The sequence below is a fragment of the Chrysochloris asiatica genome, unplaced genomic scaffold, assembly GCF_000296735.1.
Source record: "Chrysochloris asiatica unplaced genomic scaffold, ChrAsi1.0 scaffold00117, whole genome shotgun sequence".
In the NCBI taxonomy this organism is placed as follows: Eukaryota; Metazoa; Chordata; class Mammalia; order Afrosoricida; family Chrysochloridae; genus Chrysochloris; species Chrysochloris asiatica.
Window position 1 is genome coordinate 7,060,882 of NW_006408635.1, and position 22,149 is coordinate 7,083,030.

The 22,149-nt window shown below is 45.6% G+C and overlaps 1 protein-coding gene across 1 annotated transcript in view; it reads left to right on the forward strand.

Annotated features, from left to right (window-relative positions):
* SNX9 (sorting nexin 9) overlaps nt 1–22,149 on the forward strand; it is a 177,616-nt gene that overhangs the window by 127,398 nt on the left and 28,069 nt on the right. The window contains exons 9-13 of the mRNA XM_006868478.1: nt 9,721–9,886; nt 10,867–11,011; nt 14,816–14,900; nt 18,336–18,461; nt 18,569–18,686. Of these exons, the coding sequence (XP_006868540.1) occupies nt 9,721–9,886; nt 10,867–11,011; nt 14,816–14,900; nt 18,336–18,461; nt 18,569–18,686 (640 nt within the window). The remainder of the gene's footprint in view (nt 1–9,720; nt 9,887–10,866; nt 11,012–14,815; nt 14,901–18,335; nt 18,462–18,568; nt 18,687–22,149) is intronic.

Sequence of the window (22,149 nt, forward strand, 5' to 3'; positions counted from 1 at the left end):
GTTCGCAGCGCGATTCGTAACCACTACGCTACCAGAGTCAGGACTCCCCTGGTACTTAGTAAGGCCTTAATAATAGTGCATTGTTGTTATCTTAGACATCGATGCTTCAAAAAAGACTGTAAATATGCCAACTCTCTGCTCAAGAAACATTAGGACCGCCTCCTCCCCCCTTGCCTGCTGAAATAAGGACTGGCTGTGGGGAGGGGAGGTCAGTTCATATCAGAGTTGTGCAAGCAGACACTGAACAGTTGTTTGGTAGGAAAGCTGAAGAAGAAATTCATTTGATTTCTAATTGTTCTGGATGCGTTTCCAGCCTCCATTCTGTTTCCATGATTCGGCAGTGTGGCCAGCCTTATCCCACATGGCTGTGGTCCGCACGTGCCCCATGGTGTCCAATCTTTTCTTTGTATCTCTGGCTCTCTCCCAGACTGACACCTAGCCAACGGGCCACCCCTCGGGGCTGAGCCCAGACACCTTTTTTTGTCTTTCATCAAGCTTTGGTTTGGTTGTCTTTCCTCCTGCTGGGTTCTCTCTGGCCCATTTCTGACTCTTGTATTACATCTCACAAATTATCACTGTTACTTATGTATCAACTTGGAAGCTCAGTGGTAAGTGGACAATCGGCCTTCTTATCTTCAGTTCCCAGTAGCCTGTAGGAGGCCTAGCACCACAACAGAATGCCCCACACGTGTCTGAATAATTTTTTGTTTGGTCATAAATGCCTCAAAAGATAAAATATGATGAGAAACTTACAGATTTCAACCTGAAATGCCATCTAAAGGAAGGTGTATTTTCAATGTTGCTTAGAGGACTAAGAATGCTGTCTACTCGGCCCTCACCGTACCATCTGAAAGGGGACCCCGTTCAGATTTGGTGCAATCCCTTACAGAACACTCTTTGTCATTGTTGTTTATTTATTTAAAAGCATTTGAGTGTTATAGAAATGCTTGACGTTAAGTAGGTATTTAGAGCTAATGTGTTTTTTTATACCAAGATTTCAAAAATAATGATATTTGTTGTTGAGACTGTACCCAGCGGAACATACACCAGCTCAACAGTTCCTACATGCACACGTCAGTGACGCTGATGCATGACTTAGTTGCACCAGACTAAGTCATGCGCAGACACACCCTCCTTTCCCTGATTGTTCCTCCCTGTGATAGCAGAGATTTTCAACATTCTGATATTTGCTATAAAGGAATTCTTCAGGGCTAAGGGGGGAGGAGATTTTCAATGTTACGATATTTGCTAGAAAGGAATTCTTCGGGATTCAGGGGTGATATTTTCAACATTCTGGTATTTGCTGTAAAGGAATTCTTCGGGGTTCAGGGATGAGGAAAGCACTAGAATTTTATGCTGGCAGTATATTTGGTGTCCTCATTTCTTGAAAAAGCCCACTTTTAGGCCATTTTTTAGTCCCTTTAAAAATCGATTATTAAAAGAAAACTTCACAAAGGAATTAGATTTGCTTGCTGTTTCATTATCTCGAGTCCATCTCAAGTGCCTTAGATTTCTCATAGCTGCTTAGTGAGAGTTCCTCTTTACAGAATCCTTTATTGAAAAACTGCACCCCCACCCCCACCACCTGTGTTCACCCCATTGCATAGGAATCCCTTTCTGTGATTACAAGGTTTTATCAGGAAAGTTCTATCCAACTGTTCGTAAGAATTGTGGACATCTGCCTTCAAAATTGCGTTAGGCCCCAATCCCAGTTGCCAGGCTTTGTTTATCCCCCATCGTTGCCTTCCATGACAACTGTGTTCGTCTAGGGGACCTTTCAGAATCCATGTCAGTGAGATTTATAGGGAAGAGAGTTTTTGTTATTGTTTGGTTGGTTGGTTTTTGTCCAAATGGAAACAAATGACAAAAGTACCTTTTTTTTTAACCTAAAACCGTTGTGCTAGAGGATCAGTCAGCCCGATGTCCGTGGAGCCCTTCACAGAGGAGTGTTCATAAACACCACTCCACAGGGACGGCCATAGACAAGGCTGTCGGGAAGCAGATGGCCCTTGAACTGTAGTACCATCTGACTCTTTACAGAGAGCTGCTTAAAGACTAAGCCACATAAGCCAGTAACCTCTCAAAATGAATCCAAGGAATAGCTATTCATTTATCTGGTTCTATTTTAGGAGGGGAATAGCTGTAATTGGTACCTGTGGGTTCAGAGTGTGGACCAGTTGTAACTGTGTGGTTGATGTTCTGGATTACAAATGGATTCAGCTGTTCTTACGATCTAGCCTCGTTTTCAAAAGAACGTGCAAACTTTGTTTGCCTTAGTTGTTTTCTGAAGCCAGTAGAGATTTATCTGTAGAATCAGATGTTATACTTTGAGCAAAAGATCTCTAAAGAACAAGACAAGAAATTTTATAAGTTCTTTTGTATTTGAACTGAAATAGTTCGACTTTTTCTATAAGAGAATCTCACACCCTCAGTAGGCCTTTTCGAGAAAAAGAGTTAAATGTTTAATAGACGTTCTGAAATTTTCCTGGGACCAGGAAGCAGCTATTTCTTGCTCTGAGGCCACGTTCTAACCTGATTGCCACATGGTATTTGATAGATGAAGAATGGAGATAAAGGTTTCTCAATCATGCAGACACTTTACTCAAAAAGAAATCCTCAGCCTTCACAAAGCAAAGTCATTTCTCACTCATTTGTGTTGTAAGCCTCTGGGAAAGTCTTGCCCTAAAAGTATCTAGTTACCAAATTCCTTCTTTCCGCCCTCCCTCCTTTCCTTCTAAGCAGGAAACATGTATTAGGCTGTAACTGATCAGGATCTACTTAGGCCGGACAATGACATGACAAAGAAAAGGTCCAAGTGTTCCTTCTGTGCCCGTAAGGTTGACTGTTGGATGCTGGTGGTCTCTCCCCCATGACTAGGGCCTGGGACTGGGCTCTTCCTCCCACCTGGTAGACTTTTCCACCTGAATGGTCTATGCTAACCTGGATTGGAGTTTAGACGTTCACTCTAAGCAACCAGCTGGGTAGTGGTCGCTGTGACTGCTCATTGGCATCTTTTGAGCTTCGTATATCCTTTGTTCACTTGTTTCCCGGCTTGATAGGAAGCCAGAGGGAAGTATTAGTGAACACAGAGGGAACCCCTGGAGCTTACTACCCACACCTCCATCTCTGTCAGCGTCTTTTCCAAACTTGTTATTCCCACGATTTGTACAGGGAATTGTGATCCTCTTGGACCCTGTTCTGTCTGCCTCCTGGAAAGAGTAAGGTCTCACCATGTACCCAGACAAGCCCTTGTCCAGTCTGACTGACTTCTGACAAATCTATTGTCAGAATGACCGTTCGCTTTTCACAAGTCCAGTTTCCCCAAGAATATCATATAAGAAGCAAAATGTAACAAGATAAACACCAACAAATCCAGAACTTAACTTCATGTCAGCAGTTGCTGACTAGTGTTGTTGTTGTTAGATGCTGTTGAGTGGGTTCCGACTCAAGGAGACCCTGTTCACAATGGAACAAAACACTGCCCCCAGTCCTGTGCCATCCTCATCCTCACAGTCACTACGCTGCAGTCCATTGCTACTGTCACTGTGCCAGTCCATCTCCTCGGCTAGTCTTCTTTTGCGATGACCCTCTACTTTACCTAGCATGATAGCCTTCTCCAGAGACTGGTCCCTTCTGATAATTTGTCCAAAGTATGAGAGACAAAGTCTTGCCATCCTGGCTTCTAGAGTGCATTCTGGCTGTACTTCTAACACAGATTTGTTTGTTCTTCTGGCAATCCATGGTACTTTAAATATTCTCTGGCAATCCATGGTACTTTAAGTATTCTTCTCTAACACCATAACTGAAATGCATCAATTCTTAAATGGTCTTCCCTATTCAATGCCCAACTTTCATGTGCATATGAGTGATTGAAAATATCATGGCTTACTTTCTTTAAACATAACCTTCTGTTGGTAAAGTGGAGGGTCCGAGAAAACGAAGAAGACCCCCCAGAGAGGTGGATTGGCCAAGTGGCAGCATCAGTGGGCTCAAGTGTGGCAACAATAGTGAGGTTGGCCCAGGATTGGGCAGTGTCTCGATCTGCTGTGCATAAGGTTGCTATGAGTCGGTACTGACTTGATGGCACCTAACAACAACAACAAATCTGTTGTTACAGAAGCAGTATATGTGTGTGGTAGAAAATTAGAAAACCCTGAATAGCCAAGAGGAAAGTCTGCAGTCTCCTTCCCCATTGCTCTTTGCATCTTAGTTCTCTCATATAACTCTTTCCTCACCGGCACCCTGCCCCATCTCCCAGCTCTGTCTCCGCAACTCACAGGGACCACTGCCTTTATGTGGGTCCCTGGGAAGTGTCTGCAGGCAGTAAATGGGGGCAGTGGTACCCCCACCTTAACGTTTTCGTGGCTCGGGGACCACAGCCTTCACTATCTGATGCCCACTGATTGGAAACACTTTTCAGTTGTTTTGTTGTGGTGTGTAACTTCCAGTGTGAGCATCTGTCAGTTCCCAGTTACTCCATCTTGAGTGTCTACTTTGTATATTAATGATTTCCAGAACCAAGCTTATTTCAAGCAGGAAACGGGATTTCAGCACCTGCTTCATAGGAGAGGATCCAGTCGTTAAGAGCAGTGACTGTCCTGCTGGCTGGGGATGGAGCTGGGGTCTGAAGCTTGGAAATTGGGCTCCGAAGTTGCCCTTGTGGCCACTGTACTACAACCTGGTCACTGATTGGTCGCCTGGGAGTATATACACATTCTCTGTTGCCCTGGTGATGCTGCCCAACCAGCCAGCCACAACTTCAGTGCCCTGCACTCACTTGTTTCAGGGAGTTCAGGCTGGCTGGACTCCTGTCCTGGGCTTAGGAGTGCTCAGGACAGGCCCATGCTGGCTTCCAGCAGGCTGGGCAGCTTGGCTGCTCTTGGCTGACTTCTTCCTTGCGTGGGATCTCAGATCAGCTGGTGACTTTGGAAGCAAAGAAGTTCAACCTCTTTACCCTTTTTAAAGCTTGGCTATAAGGTGTTCTCTGCGGTTTCTGTTAGTGGCTGTGTTACTTGCATGGTCTTTGTTCCGGTCTTGCTGTGTTGTATGCCTTTGGTGGTTTTCGGTGGTGCTGTATTGTAGTACGAAGCCACAGACTTGTGCAGTGCAGATAGCCTGTAGCTACACAGCAGAAGGTTTTTGCATGCAGTGTTTATGAACGAGTGGCATGCTAGCATTCATTCCCTGGTGAATTTAACCCTGCCATGAATTTGCTGTTTTATTATTATTCATTAGAAACTGGTACGCTCTTTTTTTCCATTCACTGGGCACCTTTCTTGTTTTAAGGTGGATATTTTGGCTCATATTGGTTGTACTGAAAGTCTCAGCCAGTCACCACCTTCTTCATCTTCTCCTTCTCCTTCGTCTTCCATAAATAAGGTAAAATTCCAACTTGAAGGTAAAAGGAGTCAATCGTTGACTAACCCTGAAATGAATCTTTTCTCTCGAGTAAGGGACCTATTTTAGGTGAGGTGTCCTCCTAGAGTTCTGGGCAGGTGACACAAAATGGGCGATAAGCAAGAACTGGACAGGTGTCTGGGGTTGAAGACCTGGCAAATGTATGCCGTAAGAAGGGAGGTTTCAGGAAGGACTTTTCATTGGAGGTGCTCAGTAACATGAAAGGCAGGAGCAGACAAGGACAAAGGTACTGCTCAGTGCAAATGAGAGAGGAGGGAGAGGGAGGTGGAGTGTGGCGGAGGCCCTTGGAGGCAGAGCAGAACACATGTGTCTGCAGTTCAGTGACCCCAGAGATGACAGGGGTTGAGAGTCGAAAAGTCGGGCCAAAGGATTGCTAAACCAACTCACTGTAAACAGTTTGTTAACCACAGGGGTCGGCCATGAGACAAGTCAGAGCTCAACGTTTTGTGCATTGAAAGCATGTTGAGCACAGTAAAGACTGAGCATTACCATTGGATTTATGGGGAAACCTCTCTCTATTTCCTCTTTCTTCTGTGTGTCTGAAGGAAACAGAACTTTGCTTCCAATAGGAAGTCTCTTAATTGCCTGTTGTCATCTCCTTCATTAGACATTGACCCGGTGATAAAACAGGTCTAGCCTTTTCCTCTATAGCAAAACTGTAGTTGTACTTACTACTCAGGTAGGAATCTGTCCCGTCACAGGAGTGCCTCGCTTCGCTTCTTTCTTTTCCTTCTGTTCTAGATGAGCCCCTGCCTGCCAGGTATTGTGTCATTTAATCCTTACAAAGTCCCCAGGAGGAAAGTAAGGTGAGGTGTGGAGGAGTTAATGTAGTGCTGCAGATTAACATGCTGATTGGTGGTTTAAGCTCACCAGCGCTCCTAGGAAACCCTATACAGGGGCACTATGAGTCGGTACTGACTCCACCAGCACTTAACAACAACAGCAATAGGTGTGGAAGTCAAGACCTAAAGTGAAGCAAATTGGCCAAGTTCACACAGCTAGTAAGTAAGTGGTCAGGCTGGGCTCTAAACCCAGACAGGCTCTCCAGAGCTGAAGTTCTTGGCCACCGAACCGACATGAAATTTACCTGATTCAAATGTCAGCAGTTTCATAAAAGGATCTAAAACCCACGCAGTGGACCAGTGTTCTTATCATTGCCTGCTTCTACCTGAATTGTGTATCTGTAAGATGTGTGATTTTCCAAAAGTTCTTGTCCAGTGTGTTGCCTCTGTTGCTTCTGTTTCCCTGGTGTGTGTCTGCCTGGGTTTCCATCCTGGCACAGCTGGGAAGTAATCGAGCTAGGATTGAGCCTGTTCAGCCCGACTCCTGGGCCAGGCTCCTCACTGTGGCCTCATGGTCACCCTTTAACTGACCCTCCCTGAGTCCTGTCACCACAGGTCCTGCTCAGACAGCGGCTCCTTGTCTGTATGCTTTGCCACTTCATTTTCCAGAACAGCCTTACTTTTTGAAATTTTATCCTAGAAATGCCACCTCCCAGTTTACAGAGCACAGAGTGTGTGCATTGCTGACGAATAAGCACTCGACTACAAGGTTGGTTTGAACCTCAAGACAGAAGTTCAAACTTACCAGCCGCTCCTTAGAAACCCTATACAGGGTCACTAGGAGTCTGAACCACTTGAGGCACTTAACAACAGACAGCAAAGACAAATGCAGTAAGGCAGGATTCCATTCACCCCATGGTCAGGCCCTGAGCAGAGAGCCTTTCTCCTGCACGCTGAGGGAGCTCCCTGTCAGTGGATGAAGTGGCTTTCTAGAGTTCCTAAGGGACGTAGACTGACAGCAGTAGGCACTGCACTTTCTCCTCGAGCTAGGGGGCTAGGGTGAACTCACACCTCCACAGGTAACACAGGGACTGCTTTTTAGATGCATCTGAGATGTCCCTGAGCCACCACAGTGCGGCAGCCACTATAGCAATTTAATACCTCACAGACACCCTGAAGTCACCCTGCAGCTTCGTTCTCGGCCAGCCAGGCAGGGGTGGGTGGGTAGACAGAGGGCACAACAACAGAGGAGAGGTACACACACACCATAGAAGGGTCAGCCTTCACCCAGGACACGGTTCAGAGGGTGGGGTGGGGTGGGAGAGGTGAGAAGTGGGAGAAGTGTTGAGACACTGGTGGGGGAGTAGGGGGTGGCGGCCACCGAGGAGAAACAAGTGTGTGATTTGTTGGATGTGAAACTGATGAGCTGCCAAGCTTCACTTAGTTCACAGAGTTCTTAAAAAATTACAGAGCCATGTGAGACACTTAGGAGGGTAAGTTTGTGCAAATTTCTGTTTCTCCCTGTCTTTTTTAACCACTACCAGTATATTTCTTTTTTAAATATAAGAGAGAAGACTTGAACAAAAGGGAAAACTTTTTAGTTCATGTCTTGGATACACAGATTCAATACCTTAATTGTGAGGGGAGCTGTGGGGAGAGGTACTATGACTTTTTCCTGAATTTATGGGGACATTTAAAGTGATTCAATAGAAAAAACAATACATTTGAAAACTTGCAACTTATTCTAACAGTGAAAGTTCACATTATTAGTCTAGCTGTTGTTTCAGATCATCGAGTTGGTTCTGATTCATAGAGACATTGTGCAGGTTTTCCAGGAATGACTGGTGGGTTTGAACTGCCGACCTTGCAGTTAGCAGTCCAGTGCTTATCCTATAGCCCCAAAGCAGGGCTCACATTAGTCTAGAAAAGTCCAGAAATTAACCCAAACTTCCTATGTGACAACGGTGACCTTCCAAATTGGCACGGAAAAGTGTCTGGACAGTAGACTGGGGGCAAGAAAAAATTAACCTGTATTCCTATTCCATTTCTTTTACTGAAATAAATTCTAGATAGACCAAAGATTTCTATGTTTACTGCATTTCCACCCGATCTGCCATCTTGTTTGTTCTCAAGATTTCTATGTTTTAAAAAAAAAAAAATCAGCAAGTAAACAAACCACAAAGAGGGTGGTTGACTGTGGACACTAGAAGGTTCTGGGAGCAGGGCTGGAGTCTGAAGGTGGGCAGGTCTGGAGGTTGGGAGCAGGGCTGGAGTCTGGGGAGCAGTGCTGGAGGCTGGGGTGCAGTGCTGGAGGCTGGAGGTGGGCAGGCTGGAGGCTGGGGTGCAGGGTTGGAGCCAGAGCGCCTATTGCAGCGTTCTTTTGAATTGTGTCGTCTGCTGTCACATGATATTTCTACATTATAATGATTAACAAAACTCTAAAATTACAAGGGGCTTTTAAAAAATGGTAGAAAGATGGAATGAAAAAATCATAGAATTCTTCCATGAATTAAAAGAATTCCCCTTGTACTTGAAGGAGTAATGGGAAAAAATATTTTGAAAATAATTTTGGAGAATAGATGCCCCCCTTTTATGTAAGATTAAAAATACAAAGCACTGCCCCACTTGGCTTCGTGGGTGTGGGAAGGTCACTGTGACTTTCCCCATTGTACACAAACAGCCTCTTCAGCCGCTCTGTTCATGGGAATGGATGTGCACGTGAGTGCGTTGCAGCATTATTACAGCAGCAGATCCTGTGGGCTGGGCCAGGGAGCTTCAGTTAAGGTGCTTAAGTTCTGGGCAGTAAATATAGTGGAATTCTCTGGGGTCATCCAAAGAATGATGCAGTCTGCATGCGCGGATCTATCTTCAAAAAGAAAGTTCAGAGCAGGAAGTATCATTTGGGATATTTGGGCCCATTGCTCTGTTTATGGCCTTGGAAACCCTATACAAGGTCAGAGCATACCACCACCACCTGTTTGAAAACAAAGGTCTCTGTCTGTGGGCCGTTTCCTTTACTCAAGGAATTTGTGAAGAAGGGCAGTTGTCTTTGCAAGAGTGAATTAGGTCTTCCGGTGATTGATAGGCATGTCTTTTTTTCAAATAGTAAATTCTTCTTCTTTTACTCTGATTCCCACCCCCACCCCCACCCCGGACTGTGTGAAATAAAAATTTAAAAGCCTAGTTAAAAATACAACATACTGCTAAAAAGCCGCTACAATGAGTGAAACACATCCTCCTCACTGGAAGGCGGGGAGTCACAACCAGTCGTCAGTACCTCAGAAGAAAGGCCTGGCGATCTCCTTTCAAAACCCCAGAGATCGAGTGCATCTCCGCCAGACCACACATGGGGTCAACACAATAGCCCCTAGTTTATGTGTTAGACAGTTCTTAGTATTAAAAATTAAAACTGTTTAAGACCAATTCTGTTGGTGTTCTGTTGTCATGGGGTTCCTGTTTAACTGGGTGGTGGTTTCTAGAAGTCACAAACCCTCCTTCTCTCTCACCCCCGACAACACAGGTCAGTGGTAGCAACGACCCCTGGTCCGCCTGGAATGCATCCAAATCCGGGAACTGGGAGGGCACTGACGGTTGGAGCGCCAAGCCTGAAGGTGCCGCCGCCCAAAGAAACGCCTCCAATAACTGGGACGCTGCCTTTGGCCATCCTCAGGCCTACCAAGGACCAGGTACGAAGGGGCCCGGCTGGGCATGGGGTGCTCTTAGGTCAAGGCATGGCTCTCGTTACTCAGGAGGGGTAAACCTAGTCTTCTAGATCAGATGCAAGGTAACTGAGTCCAATCTTGACTGTCTGTCAAGAGACCACATACTCACACACTTGCTGGGGCCCGATTCCTACATAGAGAACACAGCCGGCCAGGCAGGGATCTGGTTGTCTGTCTGAAGGGGCAACCTCAGGCTCCGATGATTGATGGCATTGCAGGAAAGCAGACCAAGCCTTCTAGAGCCCCATGATTTTTTAGAGCAGGGGTGGAAATCTGATCTTCCCATTTTAAAATTTAGGATGAATTCTGGACTGTGAATCACAAGCTTGACAGTTCAAATCTACCAGCTGCTCCTCGGAAACCTTATGCAGGCAGGGTCTCTGTGCGTGGAAACCAACTCAGTAGCACTCACCAACAGCAGTGCATTTGTTTCTCTGTAAACTAGGTGAAGGGCTTCACCATGTCTCCTTTTCGGTGTGGCGCGGGGCCAGAGCATGGCTTGCCAGATGTCATTATTTGAGTTGTAAACATGACAATAACAAAGCATTTGTTTTCCAACAATATAATCTTGATTAATTCTTCCAGAAAGATAAATTTCAATTTGTTGACCATCTCCTATTTTCCAGGCACTCAAAAATAGATGGTTTCTAACTGTTTTTGTATGAAATCTTCACATCCGTTCTGTGAGATGTGGGTTTCATTTTGTGGACGGGAGACCAAGGCTTCAGGAGATCACACTAACGTCCAGAGTCAGTAACTTCAGCTGTCTAACTACAGCTTCTGCTCTTGGCCTCTGTGTTTCACTTCCGTCCGGCATCCTTTTCTTCGTCATTTTCAATTGTCCATTTGCCCAGTGGGTGGGTGTGGCTAGGCCAAGATTAACCAAAATTTTGTTTTATTTTCTTTTTCCTTTACCGGTATTGGATCTTCTGTTCCCACTGTAGCAACCGGTGATGACGATGAGTGGGATGAAGACTGGGATGACCCCAAGTCGGCATCACCCTACTTTAAAGATTCAGAGTCCGCTGAAGCAGGGGGTGCTCATCGAGGGCGGGGTGGAGCATCCTCCATGAAGCTGCCACTAAACAAGTGAGTTTGAAAGAGGGCGGGGGAGTCCGGCTTGTGTGCAGAGATGGGGACAGGACATGGGGTGGGGGAGCCCCATGAGAGGAGATAGGGACAGGACCCGGGGTGGGGGAGTCCAGCCTTGTGAGGAGATGGGGGTAGAACATGGGGTGGGGGAGCCCTATGAGAGGAGATGGAGACAGGACATGGGATGGGGGAGTCCGGCCTTGTGAGGAGATGGGGGTAGAACATGGGGTGGGGGAGCCCCATGAGAGGAGATGGAGACAGGACATGGGGTGAGGGAGTCTGGCCTTGTGAGGAGATGGGGGTGGAACACAGCGTGGGGGAGCCCCCTGAGAGGAGATGGGGACAGGACATGGGATTGGGAGCCCGGCCTGTGTGAGGAATTACAGACAGACCTCAACATGGCTGTTCTGGAGAAGTCTCTGGTTTATACCAGTGCCGCTTGAAGGATGTCCGTTTTGTAACCTTCCTAAGAATCGTCCAAATTCTCTGAAGTCAGCAATTCTGCTGGAGATAGTTACCGTTTCTGAAATGACCAATAGAAAAGTGCCTGTGAAACCACTGAACACATCCTGTTAGATAGCTAGTAGATACCTCGAGCTCACTGTGGTAGTGTCAAATCGCTACCGACTCATAGCGACCCTATGAACACAGAACGAAACTCGTGCACCAGCCTCACCATTGTTGCTCCTCCTGAGTCCATTGCTGCTGCATCCGTGCCAGTGCATCTCACTGGAGGGCTTCCTCCACTTTACCAAGCATGATAGCCATCTCCAGGTCCCTGGTCCCTTCTGATAATAACATGTCCAAAGTACGAGAGATGAAGTCTCAGCATCCTGGTTGTACTTCTTCCAGGTTGTTCTTCTGGCAGCCAGGGTACTTTTAATGTTCTCCTCAAACTGCGTTCACTGCTCTTCATAAGGTTTTCAGTGACAAAATATTCGAAAGTACTCTATCTCTCCTTCTTCCTAGTCTGTCTTCATCTGGAAGCTCATCTGAAACCTGTCTACCTTGGGTGACCCTGCTGGTATTTAAAATACGGTGACATAGCTTCCAGAATCACAGCTACTCACAAGCCACCACAGTAGGACAAACTGACAGAGCTACATGCATGTAAACATAGTGAGTCCTACCTACAAGTTCCCTACAGTGTATTTAAATAGTGTCAGGTCATTAAAGGCATTCCTCCTCACTGCCCACGTTGTCTGCTCCTCTGTCCAGTTTCTTTCATGAGACCGTGTCCTACTCGGTTGCACGGACAGACCCTACACACATAAACTACAGCACTCTCCTGGAGCCTCTTTTCTACCGTCAGACAGTAAGCGGGAGACACCACCCTCCATGCTCCTCCTCACTTACTTACTGTACAGTCTCGGTGGAGTAGTGACCTGCTTCACCCTCAGCTTCCTCATCTGCAAAATGCAGGGCTTGGCTTTCATGAAGGACTCCTTATGCTATGAAATTTCTTCCAGGTTGAAACCAAACCAGCACAGTTCTAATTTGAATTTAAACCTCTGAGGCTTCGCTCTCTGTCTATGGGAATGGACACTATATAAAGTCCTGTGGCATTTAAAAAATTTAATTCAAGTAATGTATTGATGGGAGTCCTGATAAGCACTGGACCGCATGGTCAGTTTGAACTGCAAGTTTGGCAGTTCAAACTCACCAGCTGCTCTTGGGAACCCTATACAGAGTTGCTTTGAGTTGGAACTGACTCTATGGCATTTAACAGCAGCAGTGTATAAAGGAGGAACGTGATGGTTCTGTGCGATGAGCACTGGACTGTGAGCCACAAGGTCTGCAGTTCAAGCCCACCAGCCTCTTAGAGGGAGAGCTATGAGGCTTTCTGCTCCCTCTAAGATTTAAAGCCTCAGAAATCCTATGCAGGGTTGTTAGGAGTTGGGACTGACTTGACAGCACTTAACAACAACATGAAACTTATTACAGTTGTAAAAAAAAAAATTTTTTTTTTAATTAGCCCTTTTCAGCAATTAATCTGCTTCACATGACAACTATACTCCATACTCCAGTCATGGACTCAACCCTTTATTTTCAAAGGGAATAAGAATGTTAAGTATACTTGAGCATAAGAAGACTCTGTCTTAATCATATGATAATATTTAGAGAATGAATCCATAGCATTGCCGTTCAGCGTATGTTGAATGAATGGTGGGAAGTAGAATTTCTGCACTTGGCAGCTGTCAGTCTCTCAAGTTTTCCCTCAGCTTTTTCTACCAGATAGCTGATCTCAGGTTAGCCCCTTGACTCACGAAGCATCAAGTATGTTCCCAGAATCCTCGGGGTCCTAGAAACACAACTGGTTTCTTCAGGATGGCTGCAGAGTGAGTGTAAATGGGAACAGCTGTGACAGGTGAAGACTGGTGTAGCAGATGCAGGATGAACACCGAACGCCACTCCTGAGGCTGTAGGGACACCTTCAAAGAGGAGGTGACCGAGGTGCATAGAGCTTTACAGGAGGACCTCTAAGCTCTTTGCAGCCTTCTCAGAAGGTCAATCATATTGGTCCCATTCTTCACACCAGGAGAGTCAAGCTCAAAAGGTCACTTAGCTAATTAGATGTCACAGGAAAAATTCGGAACAACTCTCTGTTCTCTGTGGTGTGAGCTGAGCTTCAAGGAGTGACTTGGCAAAGAAGGGGTCAGGAGTCCAGTATGTAGGAAACCAAGAGCCCTGGGGGAACACAGTGTATGCATGAACTTAGAAGTACTCTGCTTAGAAATTTCTTATTTTAGGTCTTTTGTTTTCTGGGACGTTTTTCTTACCCCCCAGCCCACCCCTCATTATTTTTTCTACTTATAAGAAAAAAGAATTTCAAAACCCCATTTACTCTTTTCTTTTTAAAAAATTGTTTTATTGTGAATTATATGATAGTTTACGTGAGAGAACTTTAGTTTTACATTCATTCCATCGTATATCATTTCATTGCCATGGTTCCAGTCCCCTCCATGCATCATCTTCTGACCAAAGGGTACATCCTAGAAACCCGTTCTCTACACTCACTCCCCCCACCCCACCCCAGTTATCGGCCCCCAGTCCCTCTCCCTCTCTGGATCCAAAGTCCCCAGCCGCTTCATCCCTCCATGTCATCATCTCTGTCTCCATCTCAGGCATCCCTGCTTCTCTGGGTAGCGTCCCGCTCTTGGCTCTTCTCCATTGGTGGTCCCAGAGACCTCTACTCCTAGACCCGTTTACTCTTATCTTCAGAAGTAGCACTTTGAATAGCTCTACAGCAATTCCAGCTGTCACATTCCTGGCATCTCCTTTGGGTGTAGATTTGGTTTCTAGAAGAAGCCCCAGGGTGTTATTACATTCTGGGGCCTGAAAAGGAGGCATGTCTCATGATTTAGGAGACCGGCAGATCTGAAAGCAAACAGCGAAAGTCTCCCAGAGTGACGATGCTGAAGGGCATCTCTAGCCTGGAATCAGCATGCCAGTGTGTGGTGGTGCCTATATGCGGCCAACTCAATTGGCTGTTTGCGACACGCCTCCACAAACGGGCTGACAGTTCTCTTGTTCTTCCTGAGCACTTGTTTGGGTGATAGAATGTTCCAGCCCCAGTAAGGCAAAGAATACCTGTAAACATCACACCTTCAGAGTCAGACTGTCCTCTTACCAGAGAAAGTGTAATTTAATGACCGACTGGCCATTGAACAATCTGATTGCCGGAGCTTTCCATTCCTGCTTCTCGTACTGCTGAAAGACAACACAAGGTCAAAATGGTTTTATTAAGTGACTGTGGGAGAGAGCTGGAGCACTCTCAGGACTGTTTGTCTCCATGATCAGGTTTCCTGGATTCGCAAAACCTGGACTAGAACAATATCTGTTGGCCAAGCAACTAGCAAAACCCAAAGAGAAGATTTCCATCATTGTAAGTGCCTTTATTTTTGTTGGCTTGGTTTGTTTCTAATTAAACTCTTATTATATTATATTATAACTTAAAACAAACTGGACTATTAGTGTTTTGGAAAGTATTTTTCAAATGCATTTAACGCTCCAAATAACTGACGGCATGTGTTATTATTTTAGAAGTGAAGTAGTAAAGATAATTAACATACATTAATGCCTGTCATTATATTGTGTAGATATTTTTAACACTATTAGTAATTCATCCAATTTCCATTGTTGTTGTGAAGTGCCGTTGAGTCGATTCTGACCCATACCCTGTATAAGATTTCCAAGGAGCAGCTGGTGAGCTCGAACCACCAATCTTGTAGTTCAAATAACTTTGCTGTCTGACGCATTAGCCCACAGCGCCACACTAGAACTCCAATAGTTTTGTTTTCTTGTAGACCATCTTGAAGTAGATCTTGCATGCTATTTTCCGTCAGCTCTAAGTGATTAGCTCGATTAGAATATTTAGGTAAGTCTTGGTGTGGTGCAGTGGGATAATGCCCTGGAACGCAAGGTCAGTTTGAATTGCAAGGTCAGCAGTTCAAACTCACCAGCAGCTTTTCGGAAATGCTAACCAGGTTGGAACCGACTCGACGGCACTTACAACAACCATGACAAAGTATATGCATGTGATTGGAATGAAATGCTTTTTCCTGTCTTCTGTTGAGAATCAGTCTTCTAGTAAAACAGCTGTTAGGTCAAGATAACCAGTGCTATGGAGCTGGTTCCGACTCACAGTGACCATGTGTGACAGACTAGGACTGCCCTACTCGGTTTCCAAGATTGTCATCTCTGCGGAAACTGACTGCTTTATCTTTCTCCCATAGAGCAGCTAGTGGTTTGGGTTAGCAGCTGAATACTTGAACCATATGCCACCAGGGATCCTCCAGGGAATAAGCTGAGTTGATGCCATCACTAAGACTATCACCTGATGGTTGTACAAAGTGACAGCAGACTCCTGGATTTCATCCCACATTTGGATTGCTGGTAGTGTTTCTATCCAAGCATGAGCTTCAATTCCCAAATGAAGTTCTGGACAAGAGGCCTCCCGCCGCTCTCTGTCCATTGATGAGTTAGCCTGCTGTCTTCTGAGTCCGCTAACTTAGTCCTGTCACCCACGATGGGGAGAGCCTTGTGTACTCACCTGGAACCTTTCACGTTTGTAAAACATAAATCCTGGAAAGGCTTTATGGGCAGGCAGAAGGGCTGGGACAGGGACCCCTTTTCTCCTTCTACCTTCAAAGCAAATGTGGAGTCATTCTCTTTTAGTGATTAGGTTAAGGATTCCTTTTTTCCTACCTTCTCCAGACTTTTTTTAATTAAATATATATATTGCACATATATTATTGCTCTTTCCATGAAATTTAAAACAATTCCACAGGATTAGAGCCAAGGCCCTGCCCCTGGCATTTCTGAAAAGGGACTTTGTCACGATGTGGAGCGTGGTGGAGCAGAATTAAAGGACCTCGAGCTAGTCTGGGTGCCCTGTAGGCCTGCCCCCTGGGACGGGGACAGGCAGAATTAGACATTCCTGTTCTACAGCCTTCCGAGAACTTCCTGTATCCAGGTTCCCTATGAGGAGTTTGTCCTCAGGGTCCTCCCCTTTGGCCAGTCAGTCACCTTCTTGACCTCATGACCTCTGAACTTCACACTCTGCCCACCCAACTCTTTCCTGGCTCCACACTGAAGAACTAGTACTGGCTGTACTTCCTCTTTTCTGTGCTGTATCTGCCGTGCCTCCCAGATCTCAGCTGGAACCAATCTCTTCCTTTCTCTCAATCACCATGTTGCCTGCACGTTCCTTTTACTTTCTTACTGTACTTTTTTTTAATGAATTGTGTTTACTCCTCTTTGAATCACTGAGTGAATCTTTACCTTAGAAGTCGCGTTCCATTTGCAGACCACCTATTTATTTTTCATTTTATTCTGTTCCTGGATTATCATTTTATCTTTTACTCCAATTCAAGACTAGAAGGACATCCGTTACTTTTTCTGTGTTCTCTGATAAAATCTGCCACCCCACAATCTGGATCTCTGAAATCAACAGTCACAACCAGGGTTTATGAAGCAGGTGTTGTGGGGCATGGTCTCCACGGTCCTCTACTACCTCGCCCTTGGCCTTGGGTATATTTGGAAACCAAGATTGGGCAGCAGATGTGTGCCACTTACAGTGCTTCACAGAAGCAGGCTTAGCCCCACGCAGCACCTTGCTGGTTCCCTTTGTTACCCCTAGTTAAACACAGAATCAGGCTTAGCCCTACGCAGCACCTTGCTGGTCCCCTTTGTTTTCCCTAATTAAACACAGCATTCTAGGAGGAGACCCTTGGGTTTGCATTAGAATGCTGGGCCTGTAACTGGCTGCAAGGAATGAAACCAGAGCCCAAGTATCTCCTGTGATACCAGCCATGTGCTCAGTTTGAGCTTCCTTAACCCATGTGAATCAAGACTGGCTGGACTAGCCTGCCACTGGCCCATACCAAGAGCCCAAGGCTCGCCAAGGGGCTGCCTGCCACATGCATTCTTTAGACACCACCTCTGCCAGTTCTAAGTTGAAGAGAACTAGGTCTGGTGCATAGTGCCTGGACACTTGCCCCAGCTACAGAGGAGAACAGGGGAGGAAGAATGTCAGAAAACCTTCTTTGGCAAACCTTGCCCAGGTGGGTGTCACACTTGGAAATAGGACATGAAATAGGACAAGCAGATGCACGAGGAAGCAGCTATCCTGGTCTTGGTGAGGCTCTGACTGCCCATTGCTGACCTGATAAGCCATTTCTGTAAGAAGCTGTAACAGCGTCACCAAAATAAGGTCTGTGACCATTTGCTCGTCTGCACACCTTTGTCTACTTGAGCTGCCTGCAGAAAATGAGAGTGTTTAGAAAGTTTGACAGCAGTTTGGTATTGTCAAAGTATCCAAGTGTGTAATTGTCCATATTAACAAAACTATCCACTTGTGACCTGGAGTCCTGGCGTGGCACTGTAGGATCAGCACTGGATTGCGAACCACAAGCTCGGTGATTCAAACCCACCAGCTGTTCCTTGGAAAGCCTGTGTGAATCGGAACCGACTCGACGGCACACGACAACAACAGCATCAGCTGTGATAGATTGGAATTTTGTTTTAAAACAAGCTAGACCTTCACCACATAGAGCTTGAGAAACACTAAGAGAGAAAAGTTGTGCCACCCACACACCCCAAGAGGGAAAGCGGCTGAGGTGCCCACAGGGGGAGAAAGAGGGTTTGCCACAGTACGTGTCTTCTCCCTATGGCATCTGAGAGGAACACAAAGCATGTTAACTTCTCAAGGAGGAACAAGAATGAGCCTCCAGAGGACTCTTACTCCATCTCTTCTACATCAACATTAGTGCCTGTGTTTCCATGTAACAAAAGTAACTCTTCCTGGAATGTTGTCTAGGTTGGCGACTATGGCCCAATGTGGGTTTATCCTACCTCTACATTCGACTGTGTGGTAGCAGATCCCAGAAAAGGTTCCAAGATGTACGGTCTGAAGAGCTACATTGAGTACCAGCTCACACCCACTGTAAGTACCCCAGAATCATGCTTACATCGCTTGATGCAGTTTGGTTATTTCTTCACGTGCTATGCTTGGCCAGAGTGACTCCTCCTCTCCTTTCTCTTCTTTTGTAGAACACAAATCGATCCGTCAACCACAGGTATAAGCACTTTGACTGGTTATACGAGCGTCTTCTGGTGAAATTTGGGACAGCGATTCCAATCCCTTCTCTTCCAGATAAGCAGGTCACAGGTGATTGTGTTGTGTGGGGAACCCAGACTGATAAGTAGTGAGACCCCACTTAGATTCTCCTCATGTCCGCCAGTACTGGTGTGTCCATAGTCTAGAGGAGCAAGATGTGTGGAAGCTTGGGGAGGAGAGTGAGGCCATCAGCTCTGAGGCAAGAACCATAGCATGGCGCACGCCTGTGTCAACTGAAAGTTACCCCTCAGAGTTCTTGTGTGTGGCTTCAGAAAGTTTGTGCAAAACTCCATTTTCTTTCCATTTCATTTTCCCATGAACCTTTGGAACTCCCTTGTGTGTGTGTGTGTGTGTGTGTCTTGTGTGTGTACATGTCTTGAATTTGAGCAACATTGCTGTTTTTATTGCTACCCTTTTTCCTACAAAAGAAATATGTAAATTTTTAAAAAAACACATGAAAAATGACACCTGAGAAAACCCAAATGACCCAATATCCTCAAATGACAAAGAAAAAATTGTGATCCAGTAGGTATAAATGTGTGTGCAAATCAGCAGTGTCGTTGGTATTAGAAATATGAGGGACTTCAGAAAGTTCGTGGGGAAATTCCATTATCTTTTCATTCCATTTTCCATGAACTTTGGAAGCCGCCTCGCACGTAAACATCAAACATAAAAGGTAGAGGGTCTGAAAGTTGAAGAAGGAAGTTGACAAGTTTTCTGCTTAATTATTTTGGTGCCTGTGGATTTTAAGGGGTCCCGGTGTAGTGCTCCAGAAGCACTGGACTGTAATGTCAGTTTGAACCACAGGGTTGGCAGTTCAAATTCACCAGCCGCTCCTTAGAAACCCTCTACAGGGAACCAACTCGATGACACTTAACGGCAACAGTAACACTGACTTTAAATGTTTTTATTAATCGTTGACTATTGCCTTCAATTCTTATCTGTTTAAAGTGTCAAGCTTCCCCCACCTCCACACGTACAAAAAAAAAGAAGAAAAAAATCTACTGTAAAAATCATCTATCAGTGAACCTTGGAATATGTACTTAGAAAGTATTTATTTCTCTGTCAGTTTTGAGAGCTGTTATATGGAATGATTCTTTTTATTTAAACAATCCCAACCCAGTAAAGAGCTTGATACATTAAGACTCAAACAGTTAGTATGGTTAGGTTCGGGGTAAGAGTTCGTAAAGGCAGCTGAGCCTTCCTAAAGCTTAGCAAGGGCTTTTGTATACCGCTAGCGAGGTTTCAGATCAATGGAACTTGTACATGCAGAGAGGAATGGATTGGGTGGCAGTAACACTTACAGGGCCTCCTGGGAAGGTGGGAGAGAGTTGAAGGACTGGCCTACTCCTCTGAAAAGGAACTGAAATCACGAAGGAATCTTTTCCCAGAGCTCAGGGAAGAGCTGAGAGGGCGTCATGTCTCTCTCACTTAGCAAGAGCAAAGGTCAGCAGTTTGAAGGAGGGACTTGGAGTCTTTCTGGACTGCCTGAGTATCCCATCAGGTTGGCCCCTGTATGACAGGTGTTGCTTGTGTCTAATACTACATCTGTGCCGCTTCCCAAAATCTCACCAAACACCAAGCCCACCATGGAGTTGATTCCGACTCACAGTCGCCTAGAGTACAGAGAGAGTGTAGCAGTGTGCCTCTGGAGCTGGGCAGTGGTGGGCAGCCCAGGTGGCCTGTGAGGAGGCTTCCTCCCACTGGAGATGCCCACCTCCAGTTCAGCAACTCTCTGTCCTTGCTGCTCATCATCCTTACCACTGTCAATTGCAGCTTCTTTTGACAAATTTAGATTTCTTTCCATGAAAACTTCAGCTCTTGTCCTCTTTATTTTCAGATTTCAGCATTGCCTTGAATTTTCTTCTATCTTCTGTCAACTGGGTTAGCACCATGTGCACCACATAAACAGATGAATGAGTTATTTGAGAGATGCAGGCATGTGTTGACATACCTCAGGTTTCACATGCATTGGAATCAAATCATCCAGTGCTATTTCGAAGCATCCTAGAGTCACGGCTTCCCTCCCAGACAAAGGTTTGTTTTTTAAAAACCAAGCCAGGCACCAAGGAAAGCAGCAAAGCAAGGAAGCAGCAGCCCCTCTGTCTGAAGAAAGTTGAGCTTTGATTCGCTTACCGGGGCCTGTGCCAAAGAAACCGGGTAACACAGAAGTGGCCTTATTTCCACTCTCTCTTGTTTGTCTCCAGCCCCCAATGCACACAAGATCATTATTATATTAAAACTCGCCTCTCCCTGAATCCTGGAGGGGGAAAAGAGGAGTGAAGTACATGACGTCATGATTCGTCTTCCAGAAAACTTGATAACCACTCCAGGAAGGACAAACAGTTGCATTTTTGTTTATAGATTTTGTTCTTTGTGAAATAATCTTGAATGAATTTGGCTTTTATTCCTGGGTTGTGCCAAATGGCCATCTCCACCTACTTAGTGAGCACTGAAGGAGCTCTGGGAGCATAGTGGTTACAAGTCAGGCTACTAATCTCACGGTCAGCAGTTTGAAACTACCAGCTGTTCCATGGGAGAAAAGTGAGGCTTTCTGCTCCCTTAAAGATTTACAGCCTGGGAAACCCTGTTCAGGGTCACTCCACGGCACATCACCACCAGCACCAGTGTTCACTGTGGACTCCTGGTGTGGCACTGTAAGGTCAGCACTGGACTGCCAACCACAAGGTCAGCGGTTCAAACCCACCCGCCTCATCCTGAAAACCTTACAAGGGTTGCTGTGAGTCAGAACCAACTCTACAGCACGGAGTCATGGTGGTGCAAGGGTGGAGCGCCCTGCTACTAACTGAGAGGTCGGCGGTTTGAGCCCACCAGCAGCTCTAAAGGAGAGAAGGCAGCCTAGGAAACCCTGGGACAGTTCTGCTCTGTCCTCCAGGGCCACTGTGGGCCAGAGCTGACCTCATGGCACATAACACTCAGTTAAGACTAAGGCAGGTTCATTGAAAATGGGAAACTAGAAAGCTCCCATTTTGTCAAATTCTCTGGAACCTGGTATGGAGATCTTCACCAAGCATAGACTAACATGTGAAATCATTGGAGATGACCCAGCTATTCATCAACTGGTCAGATTTTCAGGAGGAGAATTTTCCAATAAAATAATCAATTCCATTTCAACCAATGATTAGGTAACAAATTCTCGGCTCAATTGAGGAATTTCTTTTAGCCCAGATCCTTGCTGATAAGGTCTTTTCTGTCCCGAAAAAAGTGTCCGTCTCCTTTTAAGGGATAAGACTTTGTTTCCGCTTCACTTAAGTGTGTGTAGTGTATTCATCTTTCCTCTCAGTAAGTGGAAAAGTTGGACTTCGTTCATCTGCAGGGAATGCCCAAAACCATTATGTGTTCAGTTCAAGTCTGTGAGGGTTTGCTGATGAAAGACCTCTGCTTACCTCTACCTGAAACTGACTTCTGCCTGTAACTGACTTCTGTCTGAAACTGACTTATACCTATAACTTATTTCTACCTGAAACTGACTTCTCCCTGTAACTTAACTTCT